Consider the following 26,831-nt stretch of genomic DNA (forward strand, 5'->3'; position numbering starts at 1 on the left):
GAGAGGGACTTATTCAAGTCTTACAAAGCATGTGTATTAATGAGTCATGTGTTTACAGGGAAGTACATGGCAGGCTGCTCCTTGTGAATCGTGTAAATGATCCTTGCTGTGGGGAGTCCAGAGGTGAAAGGTGAAGACGGGATTCATTGTTAAATATACAAACTGAAGATGAGGCGACCTTGACTCAGACTGACACCTCAGCGCTGAAGGACATGCACCTCCTTCTGACGGTGTCCTGCTGTTTTAGGACCAAGCTTTCTTTTCCTCTTGTTCTCCTCTAATTTGAGTTGTGTTGACTTTTTCTACTGAATCATTTCATTGTGTTTTCAAACTACACACTAAGCTAGACGGCAGAAAAGAAAATGTGTGCATAATGCTAAGAATATTACTGGAACCATGAAAACTAGGATTTTTTAAATTATGTAAATATGGTATTAAGAAAATCTCTAGAATAACTTAAAATATTGAACAAGCCACTTGTACTAAACCTTAGTAAAATAAAGTGTTTGTAAATCTGCTGTTTGTTCCAAATCAAGGTTTTGTGATGTCATTTGATACAAATAAATGTTCTCAAACTGCTTTGGTTTACAACAATTTATTACACATTGTGACCAAGTACAAAATACAGCTGAACTATGCAGTTTATTACAGACATTGTCTGTCCTTAGGCTAGTTAAAGTGTAGTCAAGAACAGGTTTAAATGCACAAAAATAAGGGTTCAGTATACTTGTAAGAAGAACCAAATCTAGTTCAATAAAAAATAATCCTCCGCCGAAAAATACTAAAACAGTCTTACCAAACATTACAAATTACACAGAAATTACTTCTTTTTCCAAAGCACTTGAAGGCAAAGTACTGTGACAGGCACGAGTTACAAAAAGCCTTAAATAAGTAAAAACTTGAGGATTCTCATCGCTACAACAAAATCATCCGAGGGAAACGAGGAGAAAATAAATCAACCAAATAGATTCCAACACAAAGCAGATGCCAATCAATTCAGAATAGATCTTATAAATAGAAATTTCTCTTGTTACAGTTTAATAGCTTACTGTGGAGCAGAAGCACCCTAAGTAATAATTTGATTTCATACACTGAACATTTGAGATTTGAAACATTTATCACACACTCTGGGCTAATTCATTACACATCAAAGCTTTTTTTTTTTTTCTTCTGATACAGTGTGAGGAGCGATCAGGCAAAGGCCACAGAGCACAGACTTCCTACATCATAAAAAGATATATATATTTATATTATTTATTATGGACATGTTCCCCATTTAATGCACTGTATTTACCTCTAGCTAATCCAAACAGAACATAAGACTTTATCTGAGAAACAGCATGAGGTCAAAGTATCTGATTTCTGGGAGTGTGTACTGGCTTACACACGACAAAGAGATCCTGTTTCTGTGAATGGGTTTTGGTTTCATAGGTTTATATGCTCAAATGTGTTTTGATTAAATGATGAAATGTACAACCATTTTTAAAAATCAGAAAATAAGTCAATGAGACAGCAGATTCCAGTTTAGGTTTTAGCATAAAGTTGATTAGTCTGGATTTATCCCTTACTCTTGGTACAAGGTGTATCCATAGAGCACCCAGAGGAGCTATCTCAGGGCTGAAACCAAATGAATGAGAACTATTTACATCAACGGGAACAGGATCAAGAGACACAGACTGCAACAGTGGCTACATTTTTTTTTTGTATATACTTTCCTCATGTGATCTGAGCCAAAAGGACCACAGCATAAAAATCTATTGAGGTAAAGAAACATCTACACGCGTACTGAGTTCCCCGTTTTCCTGACTGTGGCTAAGCTGGTGGGAACGTTTCAGGGAAAGGTCCTTTGGGTCAGTAAGTTGCATGTTTGTAGTTGTTTGTTTTTGTGTGTGCGTTAGTGAATACGCTGCGAGCTGCAGCAGAGGCAACAAGGAGAGTACACACCTACACCAAATCTACATTAAAGGTGCTTTGAATGTCTTGAGGTTTGGAGACGATACATTCATACTGCGGTAGAGGCACAGCTGAGGGACAGACATCTGTAGTGGTGGTTTTTAAAGTTAGCGATCTAAGGCACTCAAATGACACTATGGCACATCTAGTTCAAATAAAAAAAGAGTAGACGAATCACAAACAGCACACACCACCACTCAAAGATACACATCCAATAAAAAGTTACTGCACAAAGTCATTCACAGTTGGAACGAAAAGGGAAAGAAAATCAGGCCTGTGTTACAACCCTGTGAGTAAAAAAAAAAAAGAAAGAAAAAACAGATGAATGAGCTACTCAGGAGACAGATCAACGTCTGTTTAAACGCTAGTGAGGGGAGGACCAACGCTGCTACTTTCTTCTTTATGTACATGGCACACTGACTGCAGAAGCAGTGTGCTTGTCCCTCAGTGTCCCTAAAGGGCCCCAAACACAACTTCAGGGTCACTTTTTCCTCGGGGAGACATACTGGTCCTCGTGGCTCTCAAGTCTGGCTCCCGCTCAGACTCACATCTCCTGCAGAGGGTGACTCATGTCAATCCTCTCTCTCTTAACGGCCGGTTCAGTCGGCCCTCTGGAGGCATCAGCGTCACTGCCCAGGTCACTCATCTCATCAGAAAAAGACGCATCTAACGGCAGAGGTAGAGTGGAATGTTAGAGTTTGGGTTAATGCCAAGAAGAGGGAAAAGGACTACTAACACCTCTAACCAATATACCTTAGCACTTTATCAAAAGGGGTCCCTAATATCAACATAACCCTAGGATAGGAATAATTTAAACAAAACAAATTCTAAATCATGTCTTCTTCTGAATTCCCCCCAAAAATAAAAACAAATCTCACCTTTCTCCATCAGTGATGGCATCATAGAGGTCAGGTCACTGAACTGTGAACAGAAACATGAGAGAGCTTTAGGCCTCAGACTATTTTCACCATCAGTTATTACAAATGTAATTTTACTGTTTTGAGCAAGCAGCTTCAGGTCTGGTCTTTCTCACCTCTCCCATAACAGCAATGGGAGTTTCCCCGGTGGCCTGAGCCACACGATGTTCCACCAGGTAAAACATGTACTCATCATACAGGAGGCGGATCAGATGGAAAGAGCCAAAACTGGCGGCGCTGCGCAGGGTCAGGTCTCTGATCACCATGGAGCTACAGGAGGGAGAGAGACAAAAACACAACATTTATAATATTATTAACAGAAAGTGCAGCATCTACGCCTCAAGAGAGCTAACCAGACTGATGCAGAGAGGAAAGTGTAACAGCCTGGTACCTGTAGAAGGACCACTTGAGCAGGAACTGGCGAGCAGCTTTGGGGAAGCTGGGGCTGCCCTGATGAGGCTTCAGGACCTGAGAGACCACGTTGTCAAGCCAGGTTGCCCACTGGTCCAGAGAGCTCTGCTGCTGCAGGGTGACCTTAAAGTCCTGCTCCAGACGCTGAACCACGCTCTCATCACACTGACACACCCAGGATGCCTGCTCCTGTTAGACACAACAAACACAGTCGGTGAGAAACCTAAAAACACAGTCTGGACCTGAGGCAATGCATGATTTTAAAATCAAGTGTAGATGTAAAATAACCAGGCAAGTTTACCTGGACGTTCGCAAAGTCAACCCGGTTGAGGTCAGAAAGCATCTGGTTTATCTGAGATGTGTTCTGGAGGACGGCCCGGGCTGCCTGAGCCAGGTGGTTCAGGCTAGTGTAACGTCTCAGAGTCTGGGCGAACGCGCTGACGACAGCCACCTACAATGGGAAACAGAGCCAATCCATCAAAGACCCTTTAAATGTCCCTCTATGTATTTTTATTTAGCTATTATAGCCTAATTACGAATTTAGGTTTCTAGGGCTGCCTGAGTTTTCTCTGAATAGAGTAAAAATTCCTTTATGTACAAGGTTTACTCATGAAGGCGTTACTAAATCCACCTCTGGAGTAATATACACAGGTTTATTTTTTAAATATTCCCTAAGAGGTTGAGGAGAGTGACTGCATGTAACAAATAGTCTGCACACACACACACTTCAGTATCTTATGTGCACATTCAATCCAGAAAACAGTAGTTGAAAAGCTGGTTACCTTTGTGCGGATAATCTCTTGAGGAAAGTTGGTCATGGCGTTAGTCAGCCAGCCCTCCAGACTCTTGGCAAAGTTTCGGATGGCCTGAGTCAGAGTGCCTGAAGAAACAGAGCAGCCTGGATTACAAACTGACGTTACTACATTCAATTTAGATGAATCTGCCGACAGATTTGCGGGCGCTGCCATCTTGCGGTGGATGCCATTACTGCCGCGGTATCTCAGAGTCTAGTTAGATTTAAAAACATCAGAAAGTTGCAAATGAAGTCACCTTAATTAATTAAGAGTGCAAAAACACTGATTGCTGATATTCCGCTGGCTTCACTAACTCTCTGCTAGCCCCACACTTTGTGATTTTCATATGATAACTCATCTAAAACCAACTGAACTTTAGGGGCTAACAAATGATGGATTTATTGGATCGGTGCATTGACTGATGTACTCACTGATACCCAGTACTGCATTTTAGGTCGTACTGGAATCAGTATTGGCCTCAGATGTGGCCTTAAATAGAGGAGTTGCATAACAGTATTGCAGCAATTCTTCTGTGTGGTTTTGCTTTACTCTGCCATAAAATAGATACCAGGCATTTTTCACTAATGATGAAAAGTACCTGAAAAGAAAGCACTGATTCATCTTCAGTGCAACAACTTAGCCCCCTTTCCTTTTCCAAACTACAAACTGGTTCACTCTCACTCTTTGCCATTCATGCTCTAACACATTCAATCGAACACACTCACTGAATCTGTGGTCTAAAAAGTTTTTTTTTTTTTAACCTTTTAGTATTCACTCAGCTACCTTAGAACACTGACAGAAGGGATAGAGAAAAAAATAATCTTCAATACTCAATACTATTTTAAATGGAAAACCAAGCTGAGTCAAGCTGTTCCATGCACTGTAATAAACTCGTCTATCATTCATTCAATCTTAAAAAAATAACAGTGGTACTGACTGGGGACAGGACGCAGCACATCAGGGATCAGGATCTCCACAAGAGCCTGGTAGAGAATGTGATCACAGCTCCTCATCCATAATCTGACAGGTTCATATTTACACAGAGCTACCAGCTTCTCTTGTGGGATCACACCGTCCAGGTCATCATCACTACACAAAGACAGGAGAGAAACACAGGGAGACATTTGTTTACTCTACTAAATATATAGGATTTAATTCAGCTCAAACACACCACTAAATGTAGATGTTAAAGTAACAATAGCTTTCTTTTCAGCATTAGTTCCTACTTAAATTTGAGATCTGACCTATTGGAGATGGTGGTGCTTCCGTCACTAGATGGCGGTGTTGAATACCAAAAAGACTGCCAAAGTTTCTCAATGTAGTGGAACTGGAGGTTCATCACCACATCCAAAGTAGCCTGTAGGAGAGCGGCAACCGAGGGAGGGGTGAGAGAGAGTGAGAGGGAGGGAAGAGAGGAGGGAAAGAGAGGGACGAAGGGGGTGGGGGAGACAAAACATACAGAACTGAGCCATGGCAACCAGACACACAACAAAGTTCCTACAGGCAGGCGGGCAGGCTCTTGCTCACTGCAGGCCCTCCTGGTTAGACAATGAGCCAGCTCAAACTCAGCTCCCTGCACATTAATCATCAGGAGAATCCTTAAGGCCACGTTCAGGCTTCATCTGGAGGTTTTTAAGTTGATTGTTTTACCTTGTTTGTTTTTAATATATTTAGATTAATGCATGTATTTGCCTCATTTCAGTTTCAAAGCACTGACCTGAACTAACCCGTGACACTTCCTCTTTCCTGTTTATATGTTTGAGGCTCTTAGAGAGCAGCGTGCGTACACACACACACACACACACACACACATATGCACACAAGTAAGCACTTCATGAGCGCTAAAGGAAGCAGCGGTGATCTAGAGATCTTAAATGATCAGTGAGAAAGCTAAAATTGGTTCTAAAAAGAGGACAAGCAGATAAACCACAACACGCACATTATGAAACTAAAACTGAATAAACGGATAATCAGATGTAGATAGAAGTTAAGTACGTCAGCCTGACTCCGCACTCTTTTATCTTTTATCTCTTTGTTTTTTTCAAACACTTCAGTATCTCTTAACATTGCGCCTCTAAGAGTACAAGCATACAATTCATGCCGTGCTTGGAGATTCTCCCCAGTCTCTATCTAGCAGGACTTGCTGCTGGATCTTGTTACGCAGCAGTGTAGGCTTCAATCACATGATATGTTTTTGCTTCCTCTCTAGCCGTTGCCATGGCAACCATGTTTACGGTTGCCCTAAGCAACAGGTCAAACACAGAACTCAAAAACAAAAAGGAGAATTCCCCATCCCCTCCAAACAAGAGCGGGTTTTTTGTCTTTGCCGTCACAGTTTTTTTTTTCACCACACAAAAAAACAACGGGCCTTAAAAAAGAAAAGACAAAAAAAGAAAGTGAAAGACAGACGTGTGGAGGACAACTAACACATGTTCACATGCATGATCACAGACAGACGGGCGGCATGCTGAAGAGATTCCCCAATCTTAACCTCAAACACCTGTGTGCAACACAGACACAGCAGTTTACAGTGTGATTCATTACTCTCAAAAGTTTCATTAAACACCTAATCATTTGTGTTTAGACATTCATTTAATGGCACAGTTGGTGCCTGAATATTTAGCTGTTGTTACCATGACATTAATAAAAACAAGCCTGAGAGGAGGTACAAAGCCATTCACAGTCCTGGTTAAAATAAAAACACTTATTAAAGTGCATTGGCCAACTTTTTACCTTCATTTGTGCTGTTATTTTAAAAGATGTCAGTAAAAGTCTTGGCTAATGTATTAACAGGTCACTGTTGGCTCCCATAAATTGAAGATAAAAAAGTAAAATGCATAAACGTTAAACACACAGCTCAATAAGAGCTGAGAGAGTGACAGGAATATGCTGGCAGACAAAGACAGGAGCCAATGCGCCTGTCCACAGACAAGGCAACACAAAGGCCCGAGGGGAGGCCACCACAAAGACACCAAGATGTCCACCCAGCGCGCTGAAAGGTTAATTGGCATGTCTTGAAAGCTGCACAGAGATGAAAAGACGGCTGGAACAAAGGGAGCGTGGTGAGACTGGACAAGGGGAGGGCAGGGATAATATGATAAAGACAGAGCTTCTCTGCTTTAATCACAGCCGCTCTCCTGCCAGTAAAGACCCCAAATTTTAATGTCCAATGTAGTTTCTACCCCTCTCACTGCCAATGCTTTTGGGAAGTTTTTTTTTTTTTTTTCAAACCACTTTGTACTTATAAACTATGCTGTGCAACCTGTGAAATGTACCGTCAAAGCTGGAATACAAGTCGCACCTTGTTTTTGAAGTTCTCTCAGAGAGAAAAAAAAAGTTTAAACTGTCTTCCTGCGTGACGATTTCAGAAAAGTCATCAACGTGCAGTTTCTGTGCAGCTCTGTCGCTCTTTCAGTTCTGTCTGTTTTCACTTTCGGGAGTCTGCGCTCCTACTAGCTACAGTATGGTAGCTGAGCTCTCAAGCCTGCAGTGAAAGCTGTGAATCACAGACCCCTAGTTTCTGAGCTCTCTGCCTGACTCCGCTGGTCACTCTTTAACTTTAATATAGGACTCTTTGAATCAAAAGAGCACTCGATAAGGTTTATTTAAGAACCAATATAACACGTTTTCTGTAAATGCATGATTATGACCTTGTGAGGAAGAAAAGATGTGAAAATGTTGCACAGACTGGTCTGTGTCGCTGTGTTCCCCAGCTCAGCGTGAAATTAGCTTTCAATACACAATGAATGCGGATGAATTTTTGGTAATTGTGGCAAGTCGCGCACGTTGATGGTGGCTTCTGCACCCGCGGTAATGAAGGCGCATGCGTCAGTTTTATATACTGGTATATTGGTTGCACCGGTGTCTAAAACGCAGCCAACTTATAAGATATAAAATTAGGTATTAAAAGTGTGTCTTATAAACCAGATTTTATGGTAATCATGCTGTTTAATGTGTCTTTATAACTCTTTCTTTAAACATTTTCCTAACATTATTCACATCAGTTTCTTTGAAAGCTGCCCCCTGTTGACTGCTTTCATTGGGTTTCCTGATTAAGGATATTATATCATTAAGGCTGTAGGTTTTAATGTGTGTGGGATAAAGTCAATGAAGAATGTAATGAGATTAGGAGGAAACAAGTTTTACAGTTTTGCCCATAGAATGTTTCTTTGTATAAAAGTGAAGGTTTCTGCCACAGAAGAAAAAAAATGCTTGTATTATCATTATCATTTTGTGTTTGGTCCTCTCATGTAATCTTTAAAAATAGAGACAATAGCTGCTTTCAGACTGCAGGAACTTTGTCATAATTCTAGGAACTGTTGGAACCCTCCCCCCTTTTCATTGATTCCGCGCAGCAGGACCTATGAAGCATGAACTATTTTAGTTCCTAGAACCCGTTTCGAGGAACCTTATTAGCTCCTGCCTCAGAGTAGGTACTACGGCGGTGTGAATGCAGACAGAAAGAAGTCCCAATGGTGAGTAGTTCTCAGGGATAGTTCCTCTTCAAAAAGTCCCCAGAACTGTTTGGTCCGAAAACACCTATATATTCAATCGAGCTGGTTTACATTTGAATACAAGATAGTTGTCAACATTCCTCCCTGAGACCTCCAAACTGACTTCAACATGTAAAATCAATGTAGTTCCTCTTTGTGCCTACCAGGCAGCTTTAGCTTTAGTGACAACAACATTCATTTAACTGTAGCAGCTAGTGACAATAAAAATGTGTTCAAACTTTCCTGTGGTAGTGAAGGTGTCATAAAAATAAGAGTGTGTACTGGGATATGATATACCTCGCAGTGCTCTCTGTAAAGTGTCTGCAGCTTTTTCATATCATTCATGTTGATGCGTTCAGGCAGAGGCTGGGTGCCCAAGTCAGGAGAGGGAAATGGAGGCAAAGAGTGGGCCGTATCTGCATAAATATGAAAGAAAAATGTAGACAGGTGTCACTCATTTTACTCACACAAACACACACACATAATAGGCTTGAAAATTCTAGGGACAGAAAGCAGTCTGGTCATGAAGTTTATGTTAAAACAGAAACATATCCTTTAGCCTCAAACAAACACGCTATGATGACCATTATTGAGTTCAATATGTTTGAGTAAGGCAAACATTATATTTTGCAGAATGATATAACTGAAAGTAAAATCTAGTGACATTACAAGAGATTGGGAACAGCAAAAAAAAAAAAGAGAAGAAAGGAGAAGAAGTGTCAAACATTTGTAAACAATAAGATGACATAACAGCACAACAAGCTCCTCACCTATGTACTGCTGGTGGTGCTGGCTCTGAGCAGCCACAGACTGTTCTGGTGTGCTGCTACAGTGCTGAGAGCTCCCACACAGGCTGTCAGACATGCCGTCCACCTTCTGCAGAGGCTTGAACCTATAAAGACAGTCGAGGAACACAGATGTGAGCTGGATTTAAAAGGATTAGGCAAGTAGGAAGAACAAAGAAAGGACAAAAAAAATAAATGCAAGTACAATGAGGCAGTTGTCACAGGGTCAAAGTTTTCAAAGTTAAATTTCATTGGTAAATAATCTTAATTCAAAAGACATCTCATACAAAGGAAAGATACAAAAAAAGGTCACAGGGTAAATGTCAAATGGCTGAAAGTTGTGTTACAAGGCAATGTCAACGGGAAGAAAAGGGTAGATGTAGCAGTCAGAGAGAGAGAGCTGACCTCTGTTTCTGGTGGACAGGCTGCTGCCTCATGGCCATGTACTGAGTGTCTTCCTGCAGCCGGTTGAGTGGTGAGTCTGGCTTCACCCGAATGCCATAGTAATGATACTTAGAGTTGCCTCTGGTAGATTCAGAGACAGAAAAAAACAGAAACCAGTGAGGAGAAGATTTGCCGTGTAATCACTATTATTATACTCTTACGTCAGCAATGTCTATAGGCTTCATCACACTCATCCCATCTATAACAGTTGCATGATTACTGCCATCGGCGATGACTTCTTCCTGTTCCTACCTGGTGCCAAGGCGCCGGGTCCTCAGGCCCATGAAGACTGAGCGGATGAGCTTGCCAAAGGAGGCTGCGTTGACTGGGTCCAGTTTCTGTTCCTGACAGTGCCGAAGGTAATGGTTGTACAGGGAGCATCGGGGCAAGCTCACCCCCTCAGCTGTCTCATAGTTATCCAGCAGCCACTGCAGCTGAAAACAGAGGAAGACACAGTGACACAATTAGCGGGCAAAATGTGCTCTGTGATATTCACCTGGACAGAGGCGGCATCTTATTATCACATCAAAAAGGCACAAAACAAACACATCAAATGACCACCTTTCATGAGGTTTAACACCAAAGAGGCACTGCAGCTCCTTCACACTGCCGATGTGGCCTTGCTTAGACACTTCCTTTTGGAAATTAGCTTGACTAGTGAATGACTACAACATGAAAAAGGCTAAATGAATGAACATTCACGTTTTTTGGAGCACTCTTTATTCTATCTGACAAATAAAGACATTTTAGAAAAAGATATGGTCATAATTCTGTCTGTAACAACACAATCATAAAGAATTTGCATAAACAAAGCTGAAAATACCAGATTTAAAGCAGATACTTCAAACACTATTTATACAAATGATGAGGAGATTATGTTATGACAGAAGATATTCAGAGATGGAATGTAGGGAGAGCGCTTAAACGCAGAGAATTCTGGGTAGTAGAACAAAATCTCGTCTGAATTCCATTAAACTTGAATGACAGAGTTCAAACCAGAGGAAAAGGTTCAAGTGCATTCACAGTCTTTGACACGGGAGGCTTTTCTTGGTGAACTTAAAAGTAAAAGTTGAAAAATCCTTCAACAAAGTCCATGCAGAGTGTTAAGAATTTTATATAGGATCCCATTCAAAAAGGTGACAGTGAATGCAAGTAAAGACCAAGGAAGGAAACTGATTAAAGGCAATTAAGCGCAGCATTGGGACAGTGCGGAGGGTTAAGTAAAGCCAGCAGTTGGACTTGTGTTAAACCTCACAGAGCACAAGTCAAACACACTTCCAATAAGTTAGGCTTGTTAGTTGCTTGTTTCATTTTTCGCTCATGTCTTTTTCAAAGAAAGTTCCTGGTTGACTTACATGGCTGTTGAGCAGGCTGCTTTTGTGACTTGCAATTCCTTCAGACTTTTGGAGGTTTTCAATCGCCATTTCAAGCTAAAGACAGAAGAAGCATGCAAAAAAAAGAAAGAGTGAACACAGAAGAGTGAGGAAGCAGGAGAGTGAGAGATAGGAAAGGAGAAAGGGACAGAAGTAAGTAGAGGTATATGAAAAACACACAAACAAAAAAAAGGAAATAAGACTGTTAGCGGGCAGCCAGATTTCTGCATTTCCATTCAAATCGGTCAGCAGCCAAATCCATTATGACTGACAAAAGCATGCAAATCAAGGGATTCATAGGGTTAAGCTGTTCAGTGAAGGTTTGCCGTCAGACACTCTAATGTATGCAAATAGGAACCACAAACAGGGGCACAGGTCACATCAAGTTTGGAGACACCAGGTCAACCCAACCAACCCCCCTCCCCCAAAATTGTTTAAACAATGTAACTTAGAAATAATATTTGTAAAACTTGAAACCTGACAATTGTTACCATGACACTAGCAACACTGTCATGGTGTTAAACCCACTGGCATATTATTCTGTCTTTTGGACGACAAAAAATAATGCAGTCCAACTGAAGTACAAAACCAGAGACATTCTGCTGAGCTGTAGCTGACTCAAGTCAAAAAAGAAAAAGATATGTCGTGTTGCAGCCAAAATGGAGATGCAGAAGAAAAGAAAAAAGAGACCGGCAGCGTTCCAAGCCTTAAGAAGGCTACTGAGGGTTCATGGCCAAATGGTAATGAGCCCCAGGGGTTGCTTTGTTTCACAGGGCGCTCAAGTGCCTGTGAAAACCTCTGAAACAAGGCAACGCTGAATTATTTAAGCCTGTGTCCCGATTCTACGGGCTCTCTGTGTGTTACTCCAGAGCAGGGAGGCCCCAAAAGGTTGCTGTCTCTCCCTAAATTTAAAGGCTTGCCTCATCAATCTTGACACCGGCGCAGGTAGCGCTAATCACAGTAGGCACTTCTTTTGCATCTTCTAACCATATATGGACTCAGTAAGTAAATAACTCAGTAAAAGACATTTACAAAGTTAGTAAGTATTAACTTCTTTTGGTACTATAGAGTATAAACTGTAATTTGGCAACATAACGATAAAGAAAAAATGTCCCTAAGTATATTGGACCAGTAAGTTTGTGTTTAGTGGTTGCAAACCTCTGATTCCTCTTTTTTGCTGGCTTTATTTTCCTCTTGTATTTGAAAAGGTTCTTCAGAGTACCACAAATACATGAGTATGGGCTATTGCTCACCATAGCTGAGGAGGAGCGTGATGAGTGTGATATGTGGTTGCGGCTTCCTTCCATATTTCCTCCATGGATCAGGTAGGTGCTTCCACTGGAGATGATGTGGCTGCTGCCCACATCCATAGCAATGCCCACCATGCCATGAGGGGGCACCCCACCACTGGCAGAGGAGACCACTGTGGTGACGTGTGCTCCACCAGCCTGAGAGTCAAAGTAGGTTCCCCCGCTACTCTGCCCATACAGCTGGGTGTCCGGATTGTAGGAGTAGGCTGCTCGGCTAGGGAGAGATCATTGTAATTAGCATACAGTAATGTCGTTCCAGAATGGTGCTTTAAAAAGTTTGTCAAGTGTAATACTCTTTGTGCCTCTACAGTTTTCCCTCCGAGACAGAAAGTGAATTGAATGTACCTGAATAGAATATTCTTGTTTTATACACAACCATATAATTCATGTGTGTGATGTGATATGAAGTAGTTGATGATGATGCTGAAATGAGTCATATCAAACTTTTAGATGTTAAGGGGCAAAACTCTTTAGCCTTCATTGTGGATTTTGATTAGAGACACTTTAAAAGCAGTCAGAGGTTGAAAGGATGAGGAAATTGGTCTGGAAAGCCTTTTTTTTCATTAGGCTTTTTATCCAGCTCTCATTCATACATTATTCAAGATTGGACTCTGAATTTGGAGCATAACATTATGCATGGTGCTGTCTGTGTCATTTAAGAGTAATACAATGTTGTACAGCACTCAAGCAGAAATTTTAACTATATTCTGAACAATAATGGAATACTCCATTCTATACAGAAAGTAAAAACAGTATAAACTATGTAAATCAAACTATATTCATATATACAGTGTAAAGTTATAACTAAAATTCATTGTTATATATTTGTTTTCTATGCTGGCCTGAATTACAAGCTAAACTCATATCACAGTGCATTGCGGTAATTTTTTGACAATATAAAGTCGCTTACATGGTTCCATTGGTGTAAACGGCCTCTCCACTCTCTCCTACATACTGGACCTGGGATGGGTAAACATGTGGCACCTGTTGAACCTATTTATGAAGAGACCAAACAGGGCAATGTTAGAAAAAAAAAAGTTAGAACCTTTATGTTCTCGTACTGATAAAAAGTGTAGGTTAGAATTCCTCTAGAATAAACTCACTACTTTTAATCAGATTTATATTGAAATATATCATCGCAGGTTCACAGTGAGTAACTGAAGTGCAGTGACAAAGTCAGTACACCTCTAGGTCTTTGAATAATTATTTGTCCAAACCAGAAGCCTCAACCGTAAAATATAAGATTACAAACACAGCCTATTGTGTTCAGTGCTGCTAAGGCTCTAATGATGATGTTATGTATGATTTGTATTGGTAAATAAGTACATTGCATTCAAAGGCGATCAGGAGCTTAAAGCATTTTAAATGAAGCCGGATGGGGAAAAAAAGAAATGTTGGAAAAATAACGTTGATTAAAAGCCCATTTCATCTCTTATTAAAAAAAAAAAAAAGCTGATGAAATCATTATTGATTTATTTCAACGTGAACTGATATAGACATACAGTGCCAGTAGTTTAGTAAAGACAAGCTTGATTTGACAAACAACACAGCATGCACGGTTTGTTATACTGATGCATAAAAATGTAAAAAAACAAAACAAAAAAAAAAACAATAAACAAACTGTTAATTTGATGTCGAGAGGTGTGACATGACCTAAATAAACAAGATGAGGTAATATCAAACAGTCTTGTCTGCTTCTGGTCATTGTATGACACTAGACATCACACATATTTTGAATTGGGATGCGACTCAAGCACCCAGGAATCACTGGGCTTTGCTACAAACTCACATTACATACCATCCATACACAGTGTCACAAAAGCTGCAGCTGAAATCTAAAGAAAACCTAATCACCAAATACATTATAAACATTTGTTTAATTACCAACTATTAGATCTAATGTTATTTTCATGTATGCAGGCAGTGGGCCAGGCTCAGCCACAGAAAGACATTTCTCACCAAGAGGGGCAGAGGAAGCAGAAAGAAAACTTTGACACATGCCCTGGATAAGCAGCTTCTGATAGAGTTACTTAAAGATCAGATTCACCACACCCTGGTCTGACTGTTATCATTCATCCTGATTGTAAATGCTGACATAAATAAGACATGAACTTTTTTTAAGTGACATAAAAGCCTAGCAGAAAGAGGCTTTATGCTTGAACAATACAGGATTCTGATTATTTGGATCGGTAGAAATTACTGCAAAGAAAACAAGTAATAGTCTCCGGCTTAATCAAATCATTCAAACTAATTTAACTTCTAATTTTCAATGGGTGTTACATTATTCTCACAGCCCTGTACAAGTAAGTACGGTACTGTGTACCTGCTGAGAGACCTGTTGAACCCTGGGTACTGAAAGCTGTTGTACTTGTCCTCCCTTCTGAGCTGAGCCTGTGGCCTGAACCAGCACCCTCTGTGTGGATACAAGACATAACTCCATTACAAAGGTATGCATGTACAATCACACACATGCACAGCATTGTAAACACATGACAGTCAACACAACACGGCCAAACATGTAAACAAATGTGTCCCTTTAGGCTTAAGTCTTAAGCTAGTGCTGAAAGATTTATACCAAATGTTTACAGAAGACACTGTACTCCTCTGATGACAGGCAAAGGACAAAGAGGTTTATCACAATACAAAATAAGAATGTGTTCTATATATTCTGTTAAAGCATTATCGCTTTCAATTGCTTCAAACTGATGTGGTAAAGAAAGGGGAAAAGATAGCATGGTAAGAGGACACAATATGCATGTGTTGACAGTATCTGCTGATATGTAGTTTGCAGCTTTAGTTTCTGACAAAATGCATCCAGGAGAAAATCTGTTGTAAATAAAGGTTACCGTTTTTAAGACACCATGCAAAAGCACTAGACTACAGCTAGCTAGTTTCTAAAATAACATCTAAAAGACAGTTTCCACCATTAGTCCTATCATTACAGCTGTTAAGACATAGAACCCTACCTGCTGGGAGGCTGGCACAGGCTGTACTACCGGAGCCTGAGCTGATGATGACGTCCGCAGCGCTGCCACGCTGGTTGTGGTGTCTGACCCTCCCTCTGAGCTCTGCATGCTATGTGTTGAGGGGAGACATGAAGAAGGGGAGAAGAAACCAGATAAGCAGGATGGAGTTTTTAATAAGACTGAAAATATTATTTTACAAATAACACTAAAGCTTAAAAGAAAATAGCACATGTAAATGGTTCTCAAACAGCCATACTTCATTAAAGTTTGTCTATCTCACCCCTTTCCTTTTTGAGCTATGAAGGGATTCATTGTGTAATAGGGGATTTCTTTTTTCTTAGTCAGGCTGAGCTCTCAGAGTGCTAAAGGCTGCCCACCTATGGACTTTATCAATAGCAAAATACGCAGCCCAACAGATTTACACAGACACTCATGGTCTTGCTGACAGATCAGATCCAGGTGGAAAAGTCACTGTACAAGAGTTCAAGTTACCAACAGGACTGAACTGCTTCCTGAGGACCAAACCCACTGCTGCCACTCGGCTTTCCACTGGGTGACAATGTGCACAGCATAGCAAAGGGGAGCTAAAAATGGAGTTACACAAAGGTTCTCCTTTCGGAAAAAAAAAAAAAAACAGAAAGGGAAAGAGCGGGAGTAAGGCCGGGACAAGAGAAGAATGGACCTGCAAGGGGGAGTAAGCATATAAAAAAGCAACTTCCCCACTCTGAAAGAAAAAGAAGGGGGAAAAAGATGAAAACGGCAGTGGGGCTCGGGGTCCTGCCAGGCTCCTGATGATATCCAGCGTTTGTTTCGAACGAGAGCTGTTCTCTGAGGGCTCCAATAATCCAGCTGATATGAGGAAATTCCTCAATGCTTTGTAAACGTTTGTCGGTTGCTATGGCGAGGAATCCATGACAACCACCCCCTCCTCCTCCTCCTCCTCCTCTCCTCCTCCTCTCCCCACTTCTGTTCCTCCAACCCTCCCCACCCCACCCCCTTTATGGAGCTCTTGCACAGGAACTTTCGAGTGTGAGGGGGAGGAGGATTAGACTAAGGAGGGGGAGATACAGCACAGTTGGGGGGGGGGGGGGGTTGACTTGAATTGATGAGCAGTCTATTGGTTGAAGGCAGAGATCCAGGAGCAGCAGAAAAAGTCAGCCGCTTGACGAGAGATTTTCATCCAGAGCATAGAAAACGAGACAACCTGCTCTTGACATGTTATGATTAGCTCCAACACATAAGAAGCACTAAAATGTTATTTCAACTTAAAGAGATACGAATACACCGTTTAGCCTGCCATTATCTGGAAGCCACAAGCAACAGGTGCAGAGGTGCTATTTCTACTAAATCTAAACTTTCTAAAGGGGCTGCATGATTTAAGCTGTTAAATTTGTGATTTCAATTCTAAACAAAATACATACTCTGTATCTTACATCGATCCAATTTATCAAAATGTAAGTTCATCAACAATGACTAATAACAAACAAATTCTACATGTGACTCAGAGAGAAGAAAAATTGAGAAAATGTGTCCAAATCAAGGAAACCACACGGATGATAGAGACAAAGAGTAAATACATTTAACCAAACCAGAGTTCCCACATAAATGTTGTGCACACACCGAAATTAGTTTCCTATTCTCCTTTGTGGCGGTGTTTAAGACTTCCTTGATACAAGATAAAACCACTGATTTATAAAACCACCTTAAATGTTGCCACTAAATACAACATGTTGAAGCTATCACAGACAATACCACAAAATCTCTGTAACCCATAATCAAGAAGTTCCCACAGGCAACAGGAGATAATAAGGGGATATGTTTTACTAAACCATAGTTTCCCTACAGATCTTAACACTAAGTTGTAATTTGGACATCAGTGATTCTCATTTTGTTTTATATTATTCTCACTTCTGACAAGGGTCAAGATTCTGTTGAAGACCGTGTCAAACTATATGTTGATTCACAGGAGGAGACATCTAACCATTTCACTCGTTTTTTTAAGATTTATTTTTGGACTTTTTGTGCCTTTATTTTATAGAGCTAGGACAGTGGATAGAGTCAGAAACTGGGGCGAGAGAGTGAGGAACGACATTTGGGAAGAAGCCACAGCTCAAATTCAAACCTGGGTCGCCCACTCTAGAGGTTTTAAACCCCTGTACCTCACGAGGCTACTGGCGCCCCTGCACTTTCATTCTTAAGCCGTTTTGAAATATACACTCCCAAAAATGTCCCTCAAATTCTCCTAATCTGGTTGTTCACACATGCACATCACAGCAAGAGACTATCCCTGTCAGACATGTGGGGGGTCTGCTGAGGTAAGACATGACGCAAAAAGAACGATGTAGAAGTGGCGGACATATAAAAAAAAAGATGGCTATACTATGCTATAATAAGAATATTTTCCTTTAAATCAACACTATGTGTAGTTTGACAGAATCACAATATCAACAAAACAGCGGAGAAGAACATTCTAGTGAACAAAAAAAACACAATGTACCATTTAAATGATGAGTGTTCTCACATCAACTCACCCTGACTTCTTACAGAAAAACTTCTAGGGGGCTTGCAGGTGCAACTCTGGATAAAGTCTGAGTGAAAAATTTGGCTGTTTGCGTTCACACATGCAGATCACCCCGACTAAAGAAAAACATCTGGGGAGAAGTAATTCTTAGGGGAACAATTTGAATATAAAAGAAAAAAACACAGAGTGTACCTTTAAGACAAAAAAAAACAACAGATTTGGGTGTGCCACCACTGGCATTTTCCATGTTAAGAGACTTTGCCACAGGCAAGGAACACTGCTCTGCCTACATGACTAATAGACTGAGTGGAGGAGGCCTATGTTGAAATTTCTGATATGTCAATCTTAAGGCACATACATGATCCAAAGTGCTGCATCCAGCCTTAGCTGACCTTTCCCTTAAAAGTCAAAGTTCAATGTATTATTTGCAAGCAAAGGGCACAATTAGCACTAATATGTAAAGGCTCTCATATTTAGATAAAAGTTTTACTTCAAACATCGTTCTTGTAGGTCCTTAAAGTACGAACAGACAGTTATCAAATGACACTAACAAGGAGTCAACAATCTTAAAGCTGCTGCAAAGCTCAAGCATCTTTCTAAAGAAAGGAATTTGTCTAATTCATGTCACGTAGCTTATAAATACACTTGCAACAATCCCTTCATTTATCTTCAGACTTGTCATTTTCACGAGAGGAAGTGACAGAGGCCTTCTTGACACCATTAAGGAGTGGGTGTTTTGACACGACAGAGGAGGAATAAGTAAGCATAGCACTGACCAGCATGTTTTCACCCATCAAAGCCCAATTAAAGTGCTGGCTTTAATATGAAGTGTGCTAAAGCGCTAAGGTGGAGGGGGAAAGAATCAGGAGTGAGTGCACACAGAGAAGGTTAAAAGCCACACAAATTCCCCACAAGCAGCTCTGAAAGGCACAAAGGTAGACCACAGCAGGAGACATAACACACTGCTGCAAGACGGCTTCTCTGGATGGGCTACTGTTCAAAAACCAAATCTTTCAGCCTTCAACCCAGAGAAAACGTCACACAGGTACCATGACAAACACGACTCACTAAGTCTGTTTTCAATCATGCAAAACCCCGATGAGCAGACAACAACATTACTACAGCCGCTCATTAAAAGAGTTACCTGAGTTTTAAAAGCTAAATGGAAACAAGGGAAACATTTCAAAGTAGCTCAAAGCACCCAACACTGTCAGTAATACTTAAGTCTGTCATGTTAACATTGTAGACAAGCTTTAAACATCTGTCACTGACAGATCTGTCCCGAACAGTGCTCAATCAGAGAAAAACACATACAGATGTTCAATTAAAAGCAGGAGCCCACAATCTTGGCTCGTGTTTGCACTGGCCCACATTGTTTGCAGAGCAACAACGGTTGCTCATGGCAACACCGTCCACTCCCGTTTCCAGGAGCCTGTTGCTGAGCAACCAACAGAATACTTCCCAAACCAAACAATGCCATCCCCCCACCTGATCCCTCTATCTCACGCTAAGTAGAAACTTACAACAATAAATACTATGTAAGCTAATAATTTCAGACACCAGGGGACATGGGGGCAGAGTAATGTAAAAATGTACAGACATTTTGCTGGTTTAGACTTGATTGAAAAGGACAGGATAAAGTGCTCTGTTTTTGTAACTACTTGGGGCTAAAAAGAACGAAGAATGTTTAAGTCATCAAGGAGACAACAGTCTATTCTTCAAGGTCGCTTTATAGTCCTGCCACCCAAAAACAACACTCTTATAGCCAAGTCCACTTTTTCAAAAGTTCTTTTAGACGATGTGATGATACAACAGTTTGAGAAGAGCAGCACTTCTTCCAAAAACAAAATAAAGCAGTCAGACACAGTGCTTTAAAAGGTTCATCTTAAGAGGACTGGACATTTGTTCACTGTATTCATACATGCACCAAGAGAGACAACAGGTCTCTGGAGAGAGTTTAACAACCGCAATTTAGGGTTTTATTATTGCAAAATAAATACATTTTGCTTAAAAGTACATTAACCGTTCTTTTCTTTGATTTCATTAAAAAAAAGCCTATAGGATCACACAAGCACACATGCTCACACAAAGAGCGAATTAAGATATGATAAGAGATTTCCACAACAGAGGCTGCTCTTCAAGCCTGTCTCATTAATTCATGGCTAATCCAATCAAAGCAGCTCTCTGGGTCTGCAGATGGAAGAGTTTACAGGGGAAGAGAGAGAGAGCAGAAATAGGAGGCACTGACCACTGTCTCTAATCCAAGTCCCCCCTGCTTCCCCCTCCCACTCACCTCCCCACCTCTGGTCATCAGCACGACCTGTCCACTCCGTCACTGCGTGCACTGAAAGCCACAGAGAGAAAGATCAAACGGTTGCCATGGAGATTGTATGGTCACCCGTGCCCTACACTAGCAACTTCCTCCAGTCCCCGAACGCCCTACCTCTTCTAACCCTTTCCAGATTTGTAGATTTGCGCACTCCATCACCACCCACAGCCCTCACATTACAAATCTCAAGATGTCAATTTTGAGTGTCCAAAATTGGAAAAAAAAAGAAGGAGCAGAAAGATTTTCACAACTGGGAATGTATTAAGACTATAGTCATACATGTTAATAGATGCTTGAAACTGAGCAAAATGGAAAATGCAGTCAGTTCCCCACTTTCCCAGAAAAATATTATTGAGCTGAACTTTTGAGCCATGACAAGGTCTTTTTTTATCATATCAGGACTGAAAGCCAACAATATCTGTAAAGATAAAAAATATAGTCAAATTTAAACAGACTTTGAATTTGGTTTCTTTCAAGTTACAGTACTTCATGGAAACAAAAAGTTAAAAACATGTCCTTTTTTAGATCCTGTATTCGCAGGACTCTTGCATTATGATTAAGGATTTATCATTTGTCAAATGGGCCACAGCCTGCCTTTCCACATAATTTTAAGATATGTCCATCAGTAAATAAGAGACATGGGGCTGTCTTTAAACAGTCTTCACACAATGGCTCATTTACACTAAAATAATCACCTACACAGAGAACCTGGAGTGCAAAAGTATCTTAATGCCTAAGTCTAGCACAGGCTTGCATCCAAGCAAAATGTTCACACTACTGTTCTTTAAATCGACTTCCAGTGTCTCCCTTGAACAGGTGTGCTTTCAACCCTTGTTCTTTTATTTCCCAGGGAGCTACATTCTGCTGAGATTACCTCAGATGTTGGCAGCATGCTGCCTCAATCTTGACCGATGAACCTGAGATAAGCGGTTTGCTGTACTGGAGGAGTCTGCAGTCTTGGCAAGCTTTTACTCCAGAGATATGACAGAGAAAAAGAATCAACACACTGTTTGTACAGTATGGATTCACCGGCACTACTTGAACCAAACAATGACTCATCAGTTAATGCTGGAAATTTGCGACCGATCCAAATGTTTGTTGATCATACCGTGCCATGCTCAGTACTTGCCATCAGACGCAGATTTAAGTATTTAATACCTCTGACAGAAAATTAAATTGGGGATTAAACATGGTGTGGTGTTAACACATCAACTTGCACTCAAAACTCATACGTAAGAATTATTTTAGGGCAACCAGCACTCTGTCAATGAGCTAAACTTTTATAAGGAAATGATTGATTTTAAATCATCTTAATTTAGCATTATTTCCAGATCATTTACTATGAAATTACTGACAAAGGATCTGACAAAGTGACACTGCATGGGATTTTGAATCAAGCTGACAACCCAAAAACATAAAGACAGGATACAATTTAAATCTTCTCTCTCTGTGAAATACCTAATCTACAAGCGACTTCCTTGTCTTTCATTTCCTTTTTTACTGACATTTGAAATTATCCAGGAAGGCCCATGCTTTGGGGATTACTTTGACTGCTTTGTTAGCACCAACACTTTATCCCCCTGGATAAAAATCATCCACTCCACACACGTCAGTCAGGCAACACAAATGCTAACATGCAAAATAAATTAACATACAATGTTGCTTTTAAGATACCCCCTTCTATTGAACAACACCACGTTGACATTTGCCCCCCTTTGAAACTAAAGAACAGGATTAGAAGATTCTAAAAGATCAGGATTGGGTGGACACCCAGCATTGCACTGAAATGTACTTGTTTCCACCTGTTACAACTGTGTCCTCTCTGCCATTGTTCCCCAGCAAAACTCTGGATTAATCAGCAACTAAAGAAAAGTGCTGCACACAAAACAAATTAAATCCAAAAATACAGTCTGGATCTAGTTCCTTACTAATCTTGTAAAATCTCACTTCACTAAAGTCTAAGTCATGGTTCTGGTAATTAGTCTGAAACATGATTGCACTGACAGAAGTCCCATTTTAAGCCAAATAAACCTCTCTTAAACTCTACAAAAGAAAGGAAAAGTGCAGAGAGGGTGGGGGTAGCTACTATGCCTGTCTGAAGGGTGGTGGGGTGGGGGGGGGGGGGGGGTCAGTAATTGTAATGCAAATGTCACTGCCTTGTCTGCTGTTTGTGGCAGGAAATTTAATTAGCAGTTGTGTAGCCACGATACAAACAGGTGGAATGTTAAGAATGCCCCTGATGACACACACACACACACACACACACACACACACACACACACAAGCGGAAGAGACAGACTGAAAAACATTTCATTTCACAACAAGATTCAACTTGTTGCCACCGGGTGAGGGCCAATCAGTGGAAACATTTTTTTCTGGTATATGACAAGATGGGTGTTTTTTTTTGTAGTAGTTGTTGTTGTTGTTGTATCCTAGCAAAGAAAGCCTACATTGATTTCCAAAACTCTTTGTTGCTTGAGGACTTGATCTAACAGTTACAAGGACACTTTAACTATTTTCCTTTCAACAGATTCTTATAATACTCTAAGAGCACACCACTTGAAGTGGAAAGCCCTTCACAAATAAATGAGTTAGGAAGATTATAAAACTGAAACATTTCATGTGTACAAATGACACTATTATTTTCCACTTAACAAGCCCCACAAGGCATTCTCCTCTCAGTTCTTCTGCTTTGCTCAATGATTTCCTGACATGCCTTTGACTGGAGTTATGGAATAACCCATTAAAACTGTGTTAATTTCATACAATAAAAAGTGCAAAAGCCAGGCAGTGCAGTAAGCACAGTAGGAGGTTAATGTAACTTTATAAGGAAATTATCAACTGTAAACTGCAGCAACAAAATTGAAGGCCGTGGCTTGGTCCATGTCTATATCTGTAGCAGGCTATTGGATTGACAACTTCTCCCCGAGGCAAGCATAGGCCTCATCAAGATAAGCTAAATACAGCAATCGCAACAAACACCAATACACTAGCACTGCTCACTGATGAAGGTGCACACAGGATCACACACACACACCGAGGACACGTGACCAAAAGCTGTGTCAGGTCACCCGCTGCCCGAGAGACCACTGCAGCTGTCCTATTGATAGCTGAACTGTACTACACACATGGGTCCATTAAAATCTCAAAATGGCACACTGGCAACAGCGGACACTGCTACACACAACAAGCAACACCAGAAAGGGTTTAAAAGAACCATAAAGGATGGGAGGTTATTAAGTTTAGACAAGAGGCATACATTTCTGCAAATCACACACTGCAGTCAGGGCCATGGCAAGCTGGATCAGTGAACGTTTAAGTTCTGACAGATTGAAAGTATAAAGCAACATAAATCTAAAAGAAAAAGATGTTTAGCCATCCTGTCTGACCTGCCTCAGCAAGCCAAAGTTATTCACTCTTCGCCACAAAGAGGGAGATGCAACTAACCTGATTAAAAACTCTGACTTTAACAGAATAGCACATTACCCCCTGGCCCACTCCATCCACTCTCTTTCCATGACTTGGGTGTATTTGTGTATCAAGTTGCCATGTAAACATAACAGTGTCACGCTCAAATCGGGGGTAGGGGTGGGGTCGATGGGGGTTACACACAGATTCAGCACAGTCATCTTTTTATTTTCTTTGTAGTCGAACTCAGTTGTCCGACTGAATCCAGCAAAGTTTCCATATCGGACACTTTTCAGAACTGGATTAGTCATCTGCTAATGCCCATCCAACTCTCCTAAAAGCTGCATCACATTACATCTTATTTGCAACCAAGAAAGTAATTCTTATTAATAAAACAATACTCCAACAAGCTCTTTCAATATATTTCCACCTAAAAGGAAATATATATTTACCTGCAACAATAATACAGCAGCTCTTTAAATTGATCATTCAGCTCTTAATGTAAGTATACACTTTTCAAGTTTAGAACTTGATTGATTGGCAATCAAGCAGAGAAAACTTCAACTACAGACATTTCCATACAGCAAAAATCCCTCATGAGCGTTTACAGTATGAAGCAGATAACAGTACAAATGACCACACACCTGACAGCTGCCTCTAAAAGAAAAAGATAGTTCATTAGAATTAGTGTTTCTCAGGAGACAAAATGAGATATACTCCCAAAACAAGAAAAACAAATGTACACAAACTGCTGGAAACCTTCCAGGGCCCCACTGTAAAACTAATGAAAGGTGAAATGTAAGATTACCTGGGGTCAAACAGAAACCATAATGAGATCTGCCACTTGAACAATTAAGAAGCGCTGCTGGGAACAACTTCGCCATTAGCAATAACTTCCTTTTGTCTGTTTATCAAGTATGATCAGCTTAATATAAAGAGTAACAAGCGGCCCTGTTTTTTTAATTTATTTAAAAAAAACAAGATATCTTTAACACAAGACTGTAAAAAAACAAAACTGAAAACCATCATAGCACCACCTAGCTGTAACACATCCTGCTATTCAAGTCGTTTCTGAAATTAAGAAAATAATAAAAAGTTTTGTCGGGTAAACTTTTTCTATGTTGAAAACAATCAGTGTGAATAAAAGAGATTGATGGAGATACTTCTTGAGACTAGTAAACACATCGCGTCGATTCGGGAGAAACGTCGCCGGTGGAAGTATATTCGTGATCGACTACGTACATTTTTTTATATTCATTTCACGACAAAATAAGCAAGCAAGTGAAAATCAACCAGAAGAAACTCAGAAGAATTAAGTTTGTCAGTGCTGAGACGAGCTGCAGCGACCGGGTTGCATTTTTCTTTTTCTTCTTACATCTCACACAAACGTTTTGAATCCAACTCGTTGCTACCGGGTTGCCTCAAGTTAGCATTAGCGATTAGCTTCACTGATAGCCTGAACCATCCATCCTGCTGGGGTTTGATGTGGAAGTGCGTTCACTTCCCGGCACCTACTACTACACACACACACACACACAACGCAGCAACAAGTGTAAAAGTGGTGTCGAATCATTGTGTTTTTGAGCAAGGAGAAGCGTTGAGGCTGCAGCCAAAAAAATAAGAAGTTGGCGGATGTGAAATGTAAAAGCTTTTTCACCCAGTAGCTTGACTGAGGATCTGCGGGTCGTGTTGAGGTGAGGAAGCCGCTCTTCTATCTACCTGGGGCGGATGCTACAAAGAAGGGAATGTTATGTTGTGGAAAATAAACCCCCCCCCCCAAAAAAAAAACAACTGACAGCAAATAATTTCACCCCGGAGCCTCCAATTTAAAAAAAAAAATCTAAACTCTATTAAAAATATAGTCACCTTTGTTTTGGAGAAAAAAGTTTTTCCTGCCCTCGCTCTGCTCTCTTTCCTCTCTCCCACGCGCTCGGTGACTTCCAGATGCTGCTGCTGTTGCTGAGTGTTGCGACCGTTGGTAAGTAACTGTATCCACGGCTACAGTCACTATGGCGCGACGGGGTCTCGAGGCAACAGTTGCTACCCTCGAATGCATACGTCAGGGCCCCTCACTATACAAAAGGGAGGGGCCAAGTGGACAGGAAGTACCGCCCTGTTTGAAAAGCATGTAAGTGCGACTTCACCCACTAGAGGGCGCTCTTAGTTAAGAAACTATAGTTAAAGGGGGATTCTCATTTTTTTTTTTTTTTTTAAGCCTGTGCTTTTTGATATTTTGGGGGACTTTTTTATTGTTTGGTGTATATTATTATTTGAAAAGTAAAAAGTGTTCTTAAGATCGAAAAATACAAAGTGAAGATACATATGTAGGCTACATTTTCTATCCCAGAGCTGTGGACAAACTCCTCAACCCATAAACACCCCCCCAACCCAACAAGACGGGAATACAATGTGCAATAACTTTGTAATTCACTGCTTTATAATTGTCTATTTATTTACTCAGTCACTTTAACTTTAACTGTCTATTTATTTATTCATTCATTGCACTAAAACTGTTTATTAACTTATCCATTCACTGCACAATAATAACTGTATATACTCTGTCACTGCACTATAACTTCACTTATTTGCACTATATCTCTATATATTTATATTTGTTTACCTAATCAGTCACTGCAAAACAATAACTGTATATATTCTTTCAGTCACCACAACTGTCTATTTATTTATTATTATTATCATTCATTCACTGAACAGCAATTTCCCTGGCCACTTTTTGCATATTTCTCTTTCTCTGATATCACCAATAATATATTTTTGTTGTTGTTGTTTTTGTAAACACTGCTGTTTAGGATTGCTGCTAACAAAGTTTTGTTGTGTCCTTGTATACAATGATAATAAAGATTCTATTCTATTCTACATTAGTATAAACCTTTATTGACTTAAAGTGGGTGTTTATCTAACATATATGCAAAAAAAATGTGTAAATATAAACTACAGTATCCCAGTTTTATAAATGGCTGCTACAACTCATTGTGAACAGTTTAACTTTTGGACTTGCCCCTGTTTTGTTAGTGAATGACAGATTTTACTGCATGCATCACAATTACCTAAAAGTTAAATTATGTCGAGATTTGATTTCTTAAGTTAAATACATGTTATCCTTAAA

The 26,831-nt window shown here is 40.4% G+C and overlaps 2 protein-coding genes across 11 annotated transcripts in view; one reads left to right on the forward strand and one right to left on the reverse strand.

The window, feature by feature from the left end:
• fcho1 (FCH and mu domain containing endocytic adaptor 1) overlaps positions 1–579 on the forward strand; it is a 52,742-nt gene extending 52,163 nt beyond the window's left edge. For both annotated transcript variants that reach the window (XM_020656556.3, XM_029281419.2), the window contains one exon: positions 59–579. In XM_020656556.3, the coding sequence (XP_020512212.1) occupies positions 59–87 (29 nt within the window). In that variant the 3' untranslated portion in view covers positions 88–579. The remainder of the gene's footprint in view (positions 1–58) is intronic.
• On the reverse strand, positions 580–25,769 carry rfx2 (regulatory factor X, 2 (influences HLA class II expression)). 9 transcript variants are annotated; one of them, XM_020656596.3, is made up of 19 exons: positions 25,571–25,769; positions 20,261–20,311; positions 15,447–15,555; positions 14,804–14,893; positions 13,391–13,473; positions 12,424–12,694; positions 11,153–11,227; positions 10,050–10,231; positions 9,759–9,878; positions 9,339–9,460; positions 8,866–8,984; positions 5,320–5,432; positions 5,013–5,164; positions 4,064–4,161; positions 3,583–3,732; positions 3,262–3,470; positions 2,987–3,140; positions 2,832–2,874; positions 580–2,619 (listed from the first exon to the last, which is right to left on the reverse strand). In XM_020656596.3, the coding sequence occupies exons 3-19, from the start codon at positions 15,552–15,554 to the stop codon at positions 2,498–2,500; spliced, it is 2,211 nt and encodes a 736-aa protein (XP_020512252.1). In that variant the 5' UTR covers position 15,555; positions 20,261–20,311; positions 25,571–25,769; the 3' UTR covers positions 580–2,497. The 9 variants fall into 9 exon arrangements, with proteins under 9 accessions (XP_020512252.1, XP_020512243.1, XP_065811793.1 ...); XM_020656587.3 differs by lacking the exon at positions 20,261–20,311 and adding an exon at positions 25,362–25,435; XM_065955721.1 differs by lacking the exon at positions 14,804–14,893.
• Between the last annotated feature and the right edge of the window lie 1,062 nt (positions 25,770–26,831).

This window comes from Labrus bergylta, chromosome 6 (genome assembly GCF_963930695.1).
Source record: "Labrus bergylta chromosome 6, fLabBer1.1, whole genome shotgun sequence".
NCBI classification, from domain to species: Eukaryota; Metazoa; Chordata; class Actinopteri; order Labriformes; family Labridae; genus Labrus; species Labrus bergylta.